The sequence below is a fragment of the Xyrauchen texanus genome, chromosome 9 (genome assembly GCF_025860055.1).
Source record: "Xyrauchen texanus isolate HMW12.3.18 chromosome 9, RBS_HiC_50CHRs, whole genome shotgun sequence".
NCBI classification, from domain to species: Eukaryota; Metazoa; Chordata; class Actinopteri; order Cypriniformes; family Catostomidae; genus Xyrauchen; species Xyrauchen texanus.
Genome location: NC_068284.1, coordinates 47455638 through 47467110, shown reverse-complemented (window position 1 = coordinate 47467110; position 11473 = coordinate 47455638). Strand labels below are relative to the sequence as shown.

General features: G+C 39.2%; 1 protein-coding gene across 1 annotated transcript in view; it reads left to right on the top strand.

Annotated features, from left to right (window-relative positions):
- The first annotated feature begins 197 nt into the window (after nucleotides 1-197).
- slc25a42 (solute carrier family 25 member 42) overlaps nucleotides 198-11473 on the top strand; it is a 28324-nt gene continuing 17048 nt past the window's right edge. Inside the window, exons 1-2 of the mRNA XM_052134088.1 lie at nucleotides 198-554; nucleotides 10228-10377. Coding sequence (XP_051990048.1) covers nucleotides 10282-10377 — 96 coding nt within the window. The 5' untranslated portion in view covers nucleotides 198-554; nucleotides 10228-10281. The remainder of the gene's footprint in view (nucleotides 555-10227; nucleotides 10378-11473) is intronic.

Below are 11473 nucleotides of genomic sequence, written 5' to 3'. Positions count from 1 at the left end.
ATTAAATGTGCACATCGACCCTAAGGTACTAAAGTTAGGACCATTGAACATGAGACCAACTTGAGACCCCACCCTCTCTACTGTTTACTCCCTTTAACGCCCCCCGCGCGAGCCTATCCACGTTCAGCTCGCTCCCGCGCTGGACTACAAGTCCCATGATGCACCTGGACTCGCCCTTCAACGCCCGCGTGCGCGTGTGACAGCAGTCGCGATACAGAGTGAAATGTGTAAGTTTACCTGCTCAAAGTCACAGCAGCAGACGTGAAAGTGACACGAAACGTGTTTAAACATCTCTTTCCGGCAACATGAAGCCCTGCAGTCGCGGGTGAGGTGTGATTTGAGCGTGTTTTGGTGAGGAAATGGATAGTGACTGACTGCTGTTTATGTAAGTGGATGGTGACTGGACTTTATCAGTCCATAGTTGTGTGCGTATGAGGTTAGCAGACAAACTTCAGGGGAATGTTTCGTCAAACTGCCATCAGAGCCCGATAAAGTCGGCGTTTGTCCTCCTGAATTCGTGTAGAGACCTACAACAGGTGCGGTCAGAGAATCAGGTAAGCCAAAAGCTTCATTTGAATGCCACATAACGGTTGTTGTGCTAACAGGCTAAAGCTAAAACACTTGTAGATAAACAGTGGAAGTTCTCATTGTGTTCTGTTGGTGTTGACTAGTCTTGTGTATTTGATGTCTGCATGATCAGATATAGTTATATCATCGTGGCTATATGCAGAACATTGTTCTAGAATCTTGACATCGTTTTAGTGATGTAATCTGTAACTTCAGCAATATACTAAATGCACTTTTATGTCTTGCACCTCAAAATGACAATGGACATCGACCACACTACTTTTGCTATGTCTGCAGTATAGTATGCATACTTTGTGTAGTATGCATATTAACACATGCTATTTTAAAAAATGGAATACAGCATTTAATATATGCTGTGCAGTATGCAGTGTACTAGTATGCATTTTCAAGTCAGCTGTAGTGATTTTTCTAGTCTCTCTTGCTATTTGAATTATTTAGTGGTGAAATTCTGTGTTTTTCACAGGCCTAACGGTCTAGATGAATACATTGTGCAGTGTAAACATTATGTGTGATGTCACCGCTCTAGTTAAAGCAATGCACAGTATGTGTTTACATATACAGTTGATGTCAGAAGTTTACATACACTTAGTTTGAAGTCATCAAAACTAATTTTGTAACCACTCCACTTATTTCATATTAGCAAACTATAGTTTTGGGAAGTCCTTTAGGACATCTACTTTGTATATGACTCGAATAATTTTCCAACAATTGTTTACAGACCGATTGTTTCACTTTTAATTGACTATATCTCAATTCCAGTGGGTCAGAAGTTTACACACACTAAGTTAACTGTGCCTTTAAGCAGCTTGGAAAATTCCAGAAAATGATGTCATGCCTTTTGGCTATTAACCAATTAGCTTCTGATAGGAGGTGTACTGAATTGGAGGTGTACCTGTGGAGGTATTTTAAGACCTACCTTCAAATTCAGTGTCTCTTTGCTTGACATCATGGGAAAATCAACAGAAATCAGCCAATACCTCAGAAAAAATATTGGATCTCCACAAGTCTGATTCATCCTTGGGAGCAATTTCCAAATGCCTGAAGGTGCCACGTTCATCTGTACAAACAATAGTACGCAAGTATAAACACCATTTGACCACACAGCCATCATACCGCTCAGGAAGGAGACTCATGGGAGACGTAGTTTGGTGCGAAAAGTGCAAATCAATCCCAGAACAACAGCAAAGGACCTTGTGAAGATGCTGGAGGAAACAGGTAGACGAGTATCTAGATCCACAGTAAAACAAGTCCTATATTGACATAACCTGAAAGGTGCTCAGCAAGGATGAAGCCACTGCTCCAAAACCACCATAATAATAGCCGGACTACAGTTTGCAAGTGCACATGGGGACAAAGATCTTACTTTTTTGGAGAAATGTCCTCTGGTCTGATGAAACAAATATTGAACTGTTTGGCCATAATGACCATCGATATGTTCGGAGGATAAAGGTTGAGGCTTGCCAGCAGAAGAACACCATCCCAACCGTGAAGCATGGTGGTGGCAGCATCATGTTGTGGGGGTGCTTTGCTGCAGGAGGGACTGGTGCACTTCACAAAATAGATGACATCATGAGGAAGGAAAATTATATGGATATATTAAAACAGCATCTCAAGACATCAGACAGGAAGTTAAAGCTCAGTTGCAAATGGGTCTTCCAAATGGACAATGACCCCAAGCATACCTCCAAAGTTGGGGCAAAATGGTTTAAGGACACAACGTCAAGGTATTGGAGTGGCATCACAAAGTCCTGACCTCACTCGGAGAGAACATTTGTGGGCAGAACTGAAAAAGCGTGTGTGAGCAATGAGGCCAACAAACCTGACTCAGTTACACCAGTTCTGTCTGGAGGAATGGGCCAAGATTCCAGCAACTTATTGTGAGAAGCTTGTGGAAGGATTCCCAAAACATTTGACCCAAGTTAAACAATTTAAAGGCAATGCTACCAAATAGTAACAAAGTGTAGGTAAACTTTGGACTTCAACTGTTTTGGGTTGTCTGTTCTGTTCCTTGAAGAATAAATCACAAAATGCTTTCAGTGGGACTGTCATCTGATCCACAAGGAACATAAAAGAGACTGTGGGAGACAGAAGGGGGGTATTGGACAGCGTCCCATGCAGGAACCCAATTCGGCACAGACCCTGCTCTCCGTTGCCTTGGCAACCTAATCATCAAAACCGTTTACAAGTACTTTATTAGTAGATACATTGCTCTGTTTGTTTGAGAATCACGATTGCAGAAATGCAACAATGGATCCAGAAGATGAATCCTGTTCCATTTTTTCCAAAGTGGAATTGTTATTAACAAAAACATCCGAGGTTGTTAATCGATGGTATATGCTTTTGTTCAGGCCATACAGTGTCAAGAAAAAGTATGTGAACCCTTTCGAATAATGTGCATTTATGTATAAATTTGTCTTAAAATCTGGTTTGCTCTTCATCAAAGCTACAATGATAAACACAATCTGTTTGTACTAATAACACACACATTATTGTATTGTTCTCGTACACATTGAATACATCATTCAGCCATTCACAGTGTAGGTTGGAAAAAGTATGTGAACCCCTAGGCTTATGACATCATCAAAAGCTTGTCACGAGTTGGCAAACCTGGCATTCAATTAATGAAATGAGATTGGAGGTGTGGGTTAGAGCTACTTTGACTTGTACATTTTGAGTTTGCTATTCACAAGAAGCAACTGCTGACGTTGACCATGCCTCACAATAAAGAGATCTCCGAAGACCTACGATCAAGAACGGTTGCTGTACATAAAGCTGGAAAGAGATACAAAGTTATCTGTAAGAGATTAGATATTCATCTGTCCACAGTTAGACAAGCTGTCTATAAATGGAGGTGATTTAGTACTATAGGTACTCTCTCTAGAAGTGGCCATTAGATATTCATCTGTCCACAGTTAGACAAACTGTCTATAAATGGAGATGATTTAGCACTATAGGTACTCTCACTAGAAGTGGCCGTTAGATATTCATCTGTCCACAGTTAGACAAACTGTCTATAAATGGAGATGATTTAGTACTATAGGTACTCTCACTAGAAGTGGCCGTTAGATATTCATCTGTCCACAGTTAGACAAACTGTCTATAAATGGAGATGATTTAGTACTATAGGTACTCTCTCTAGAAGTGGCCGTTAGATATTCATCTGTCCACAGTTAGACAAACTGTCTATAAATGGAGATGATTTAGTACTATAGGTACTCTCACTAGAAGTGGCCGTTAGATATACATCTGTCCACAGTTAGACAAACTGTCTATAAATGGAGATGATTTAGTACTATAGGTACTCTCACTAGAAGTGGCCGTTAGATATTCATCTGTCCACAGTTAGACAAACTGTCTATAAATGGAGATGATTTAGTACTATAGGTACTCTCACTAGAAGTGGCCGTTAGATATTCATCTGTCCACAGTTAGACAAACTGTCTATAAATGGAGATGATTTAGTACTATAGGTACTCTCACTAGAAGTGTCCGTTAGATATTCATCTGTCCACAGTTAGACAAACTGTCTATAAATGGAGATGATTTAGTACTATAGGTACTCTCTCTAGAAGTGGCCGTTAGATATTCATCTGTCCACAGTGAGACAAACTGTCTATAAATGGAGATGATATAGTACTATAGGTACTCTCTCTAGAAGTGGCCGTTAGATATTCATCTGTCCACAGTTAGACAAACTGTCTATAAATGGAGATGATTTAGTACTATAGGTACTCTCACTAGAAGTGGCCGTTAGATATTCATCTGTTCACAGTTGGACAAACTGTCTATAAATGGAGATGATTTAGTACTGTAGGTACTCTCTCTAGAAGTGGCCGTTAGATATTCATCTGTCCACAGTTACACAAACTGTCTATAAATGGAGATGATTTAGTACTGTAGGTACTCTCACTAGAAGTGGCCGTTAGATATTCATCTGTCCACAGTTGGACAAGCTGTCTATAAATGGAGATGATTTAGTACTATAGGTACTCTCACTAGAAGTGGCCGTTAGATATTCATCTGTTCACAGTGAGACAAACTGTCTATAAATGGAAATGATTTAGTACTATAGGTACTCTCACTAGAAGTGGCCGTTAGATATTCATCTGTCCACAGTTAGACAAACTGTTTATAGATGGTACTCTAGACGAATACTGTCCACAGTTAGGGCTGAACGATTTGGACAAAAAAATCGAATTATTTTGATTTGCGATGTGATAAACATAAAACAAAAAACATGTGATTCCTTTTAACCAAAATGAAACCATGTTTTGCCCATGCGTTACTGCCAACCGGAACTTCTGTCCTCGAAAGGGTGTTCACACTTGAGTCCTGTAATAAGACCCAAACTAAATAAATAATTAAAACAGTGAATCGGTGGGGGCAAGCATCACAATCAAATTGCATCTGTCTGCTTTGGAAACAAAGTTTTCCAATTTGTTAAAGGGGCAGTTCATATTTCATGAACATTTAAAAAATGATTTGTATTATAATAATAATAATAATAATAATCATTATTACTATTATGATTTATTGTTATTTAATAGTCATTTATTTCTTTAATAATTTAACTATGCAGTCCCAGTAAACCCTCAAGCCTTTTTTCAAAAGTTTTTCATGTGTTTTGTTTTTGGGACTATTCGGAGTAAGTTCTAGAGACTGTTGTGTGTGAAAATCCCAGAAATACTCAAACCAACCCGTCTGACACCAACAATCATCCATGTGATTTATCTAATCTGCCAGTCGTCCTAAATCCATGCAGATATGGGTCAGGAGCTTCTGTAAATGTTCACATCAACCATCAGAATGGGGAAAAATATGATCTGGACCATGGCATGATCTGGTTGGTGCCATTCAACACTCAATAAACAAACTTTTTCAAATAATAAAGTTCTCGAAACTCAGTGACGCACATAAGGCACATCGACGCTGCACACTCGTGTCGTTCTCTCTCTGTCTTCTCTGGCGTGTTTGGCTGCTTTTAAGGGTGCTCTCTGCAATCACTGTAATGAGAAACAGCTGTTAGAAATCATGCCAACCAGCTTGATGAGCCACTCCCTCTCTCCCACAAACAGACACACGACCATGCCCCCATCACCACACACACCTAAATGAACTCCGGGCACCGCGTACCAACATGAAAACATCATCCCAACTGTGAAGTGCGGTGGAGAGAGCATCATGATTTGGGGCTGCTTCAATGCTAGACTGCTTGACATTATCAAGTTTATCATGATATCCTACAGGATAGGGCTGTCAATTGAGCAGAGAAGCTAAATTAGAATTTTTACCTTTTAAATATGATTGTCAGCGGATTTTTAAATTTACGTTGTTTCCTTAGTCCACAAGAGGGCGCAATAAATACATAAAACCATTCAGCACCGTTATTTTGTTGCAAAGAACATTCCTGGCTGTTAAAAATAAAGAGCATTTAATTGTGTTCAATAAAGACATGAAAGATTATAATTGTGTGTTGTTCGCTTAAACACATTGTGTTTGTCTGCACTTGTGACTTTGATAAAGATCAGATCTCATTTTATGACCAATTAATGCAGAAAACCAGCAAATTCCAAAGGGTTCACATACTTTTTCTTGCCATTGTAAGTCTTCAATATATCAACTTAATTTAAAAATAAATTTGTTTAATAGTGGAATACCTATTGGAAAAACTACACTACCCATTATCATCTACCACCAATCAGAGAATTGCAGCAAACAAAGTGCACCAAAAGAGCTCTGCATTGACCGCCCACTCTCAAACTACATGTATATTTGTATGTCAATATTGTGCTATATAGCCTACTGCTTATATCCTTATAATGAACAACGTTAAATCAGTTGTTGTATATTTTCCCCCTTTTTTATTCCGATTACGTCATTTGCAATGCATCATGGGATTGTAGTTCATTCCCTCAGTGAAGACGTTATGTACAAAGTCTTATTGTCTGATTTTCAAACGCTTTTTATGCTTATTGTGATGCACCTCAAAACTTGTTGGCTTGCTTCATGGCTCTTTTATTGATGAAAAATACTTCTCATGATGCCTGAAAAAGTGGTCGAACATTTGCTCAACCAATAGTCTGAGTGCAGGGTGAGACTTTCTGTTGGTAACTAACAGGCATTATGTTTGAAATTCCACCCTTTGATAAGGTTTACTTTTATTAAATGACTCCGTGTCTAACTAAACATTGCTCAACAGTACTCTGATGTTTCTCATCTCCGCAAGAGCTCAGCTCTAGTGAATGTGTCACATGTAAGCAAGTGGAGTCATGCAGCATTTTAAGGTTGTGCCTCTACAGGAGTTTAACAGGCCTGAAGTGTTGCACTGAATGTGTGTCCATGAAGGACCTTTCACCCAGAGAGTCTCTCTTTCCATCTCACCTTTACCCTCCTGCGGTCACACTGAGAATAGAGCTACAAATCCAACCTGGTCTCAGAGAATCACATTACTAGTGATTGCAAAATGAGTTTTGACATGGTCCGTTCTATGTATGGTGGCAGTTTCCTGGTGACATGTACAATAGAGGAGGAACAACAATAACTTTTCTACAGTGCTTTTTAAATGCTTTTATGGGTTCACAGCAATCTACACACCATACCCCATAATGACAAAGCAAAAAAACAGAATTTTGATAACAAAATCTAACACTGGATGTAAGTATGCAGACCCTTAACTCAGTACTTACTTGGAGCACCTTTGGCAGCGATTACAGCCTTGAGTCTTTTTGGGTATGATGCAACAAGCTTTGCACACCTGGATTTGGGGATTTTCTGTCATTCTTCTCTGCAGGTCCTCTCAAGCTCTGTCAGGTTGGATGGGGACCGTCGGTGGACTGACATTTTCAGGTCTCTCCAGAGATGTTTGACACTCCAGGACATTCACAGAGTTGTCCTTAAGCCACTCTTGCGTTGTCTTGGCTGTGTGCCTTGGGTCATTTGTCCTGTTGGAAGGGGAACCTTCGGCCCAGTATGAGGTCCTGAGCGCTCTGGACCAGGTTTTCATGAAGGATGTCTCTGTATTCTGCTGTGTTCAGCTTTCCCTCATCCCTGACCAGTCCCCAATCCCTGCCACTGAAAAACACCCCCACAGCATGATGCTACCACCACCACCACGCTTCACCGTTGGGATGGTATTGCGCAGGTGATGAGCGGAGTCCGTTTTCCTCCAGACATGACGCTTTGAGACCAAGCAGTTCAATCTTTAGGTGCTTTCATGTGTCTTGCACTGAGGAAAGTCATCCGTCTGGCCACTCTGCCATAAAGCCCAGATCGGTGGAGTGTTACAGTGATGGTCGTCCTTCTGCAAGTTTCCATCGGGTTCTTGGTCACCTCTCTTACCAAGGTCCTTCTCCACCGATTGCTCAGTTTGGCCAGACGGCTGCACTAGGAAGAGTCCTGGCTGTTCCAAACTTCCACATAAGAATTATGGAGGCCGCTGTGCTCTTGGGAACCTTCAATGCAGCCAAAAGTTTTTTTTGTAGCTCTCCCCAGATCTGTGCATCAACACAATCCTGTCTCTGAGCTCTGCAGGCCGTTCCTGTGACCTCATGTCTTGGTTTTTGCTCTGATATGCATTTACAGCTATAAGACCTTATATAGACAGGTGTGTGCCTTTCCAAATCATGTCCAATGAAAGTGTAGAAACATCTCAAAGATGATCCAGAGATATTGGGATGCACCTGAGATGCATTTCAAGTGTCGTAGCAAAGGGTCTGAATACTTATGTCACTGTAATATGTTTTATGTTTTTAATAAACTTGCAAAGTTATCAAACATAGTTTTTTATTTGTCATTAAGGTGTATGGAGTGAAGATTGATGTGAAAAAATAAACAAGGCTGCAACATATCAAAATGTGAAAAAAACCCCAGAAGGGGTCTGAATGATTTCCGAATGCACTGTATGTATACAGGATATACGTATATATTAGGGATATAGTTCTGTTTGGCACGATTCGGTTCTATATACAATATGAGGTTCAGGATTCGGCACAGTCTGGATTCAATATAAAAACTTTGGAATGACAATTTTACAGAGTTTTATTTTCTGAAAAATAGTTTGAGCAAAATGCTAAATTTGTTTTAAACAAAATAAAGTTCTATAAAACCCAATATAAATGCTCAAAGTTTAAATAATAAGAGTTGCTCTATAAGAAAAGACCACAAACAAATAAGGTTTCGGAAGTGGTGAGCTACATTCAGATCAGGTGCAGAACAAGCAAAAGAACTGAACAAAACCTGTCTTAAAAAAAGTATGTAAAAGTGAATATTTATATTTTAATAGTTTGTTTGTCATTATTATTATTATAAGGTAAATTGAACTTTCTAAAAATACACATTCTGCAATATATTAGAAAGTGAAATTGCATATATAATAATGATATGAGCCATCACTGTTTGAAATCGTGTATCATTTATAAGTAATAACATTGAGTTTACATTCATTTGTATAAGAAATGCTAAAAAGGTTACTGTCACTTTAAGAGTTCAACGAGCGACAGTGTTCTGGTTCAGCGAACAACAATGAGAATCTCTTGCGCATCGAGAGTAAAATGTATATTTACTTTATCTGACTGTAAAGAACAGAAAGGAAATTAAAAGACACATTATTCAATCTTTGATGGACACACATTACACGGAGGGAACGATCCGCTTTAAGCTCAAGCACTTTTCATTAAAACAAGGGAATTTTCCAGGTATTCCAGTTCTTACATTTCTAAAAGCACTTTAACGCCTTTGTGTGAACCCTGTAAACAGTGTAGAAAAGAGCGCAGTGGGGTGAAATCAAGCGAGAGAGAGATTATGATGGCATATTTCAGACCTTTTGACTTAATTTCAAATAAGTCAATTAGTTTGTATATAAATTAGGCCTATATTTAGAGTATATTCAAGAAGCTAAATAAAGTTGTGTGTGTTCATATCTCAGGCTGTCCTGACCATGAATAAATCCACATTAGTGCTATTATTAGATCTGGATCTGAGCCCCTCTTCGATGTTATTTGATCCAGGCCGTTCTGCGAGACAGGATTTCTGTCGACACGTCATATATCTCTGACCTGAGTGTGTCTTGCATTGATTTTCATTTCCTCGGAGCTGTTCGTTTAACACCGGATCTCTCATGACAGATTAGTTCAGTATTTATCATTAATGTTGAAGCTGTCTTGAATCGGAAATGCTCTGAACATGGTTTGACAAGTATAATCGTACAGGGGTGAAATCGTCCTGACATGATGAACAGTCCTTTTGTTTGAATCTCTCAAAAACAAGTCCAAAATCCAAAGAACGAAGAATATGTTTCACATTAACAAAAATGAGGCTGTTTTTAAAAGGCCTAAACTTTATTTTCATGACAATTAAGCAGAGTTTACTTCCAAATTATTATTAAAATAAGTCGGCATAAAGGCATTACAACAAAATGTGCTTAATTGACATAAAAATGATGCTACAAATGAAAACATTAGCCTAAAATATGCTTCTTTTTCTTCTAGCAAAATATACTTTATTTTTCATTTGGGATGAAAAATGACCTCGACATCCCCTGATGAGATTTCCCTCTTTTATAATGTCTGCCAATGAGATTTCGGGTATCAGTGTTTTCTGATACTGTTCTGTACTAATGTTTACTTTCTTGTGTCTTGCCAGGTGTGTGTGTTTTGTGTCCTGCCAGCGAGCCCTCCTGTGTGCTGGTGTGTTTGAATGGGTGAGGTTGGCATGGGCAATGCAGTTCAGGGACGCCAGGGGGCGCTCACACAGGGTGAGGTTCTGCCACGCCCCTCCTCCAGCCAATCGGAGGTAAGAATGCTCCCTTCTAAACCTGATCATAGCAGAGTACAACCAATAAAGTTGCACTGTTCCAGTGAATATTACACTTAAAAATGAAATTCTGTAATCATTTACTCACCCTCGTGTCATTACAGATAAGTATTCTTCTGCAAAACGCACAAAAAAAGTCCATTCAAGTGAATTATGGCAAGAACTTTGAAGCTCTAAAAAGCACATAAATGCAGCATAAAATTAATCCATACGACTCCAGTGGTTTAATCCACATCTTCTGTTGTGATATAATCGGTGTGGGTGAGAAATAGATCAATATTTAAGTCCTTTTTTTTTTTTTACTATGAATTTTCCTCCTTGCCCAGTAGGTGGCGATATGCACAAATAATGCGAATCGCCAAAAATGAAAGTGGAGATTTATAGTAAAAAAGGATTTAAATATTGATCTTTTTCTCACCCACACCTATCATATCACTTCTGAAGACATGGATTAAACCAATGGAGTGTTATGGATTACTTTTATGCTGCCTTCATGTGCTTTTTGGAGCTGTCAACACCATTCATTTGCATTGTATGGACCAAGAGAGCTGAGATATTCTTCTAAACATCTTCATTTGCATCTACGCAGTTTACATGTCATGGACCAGATCCCATATATATAATTTTTTTTGTGGATTAAAATCTCATTACGTTGTTCACACAGGTCATCTGAACACGCAAAAGAAATGTAGACTATTTTCAAAAAATGTTAATGGTTATAATTTAGTTACACCTGTGGTCACCCCTGGTCAAAATGACCCGCCATTGGAAATGATTGGTAAGATTTATAAAAAACGAAACAAAGAAAAGGGAGAGAGGGAGAAAAGTTGAGCATTCAGGAGCATGTCCATCCATTAGATGGGCACATATGTGCATGTATGTTTGCGCATACACACACACACACACACACACGTGCATGAACGCGTGCACTCGAGCGCCCTCTTGTGCATCGTCTTTCCATGTACACTCAGAGGAATATTTCAAGATCTACTCATATGTTGTATTTGGGGTCATTTGAATCTGGATCGTCTCCTGTTACGAATTAAAAAGCATGTGGACCTGGGTATCTCAGTGA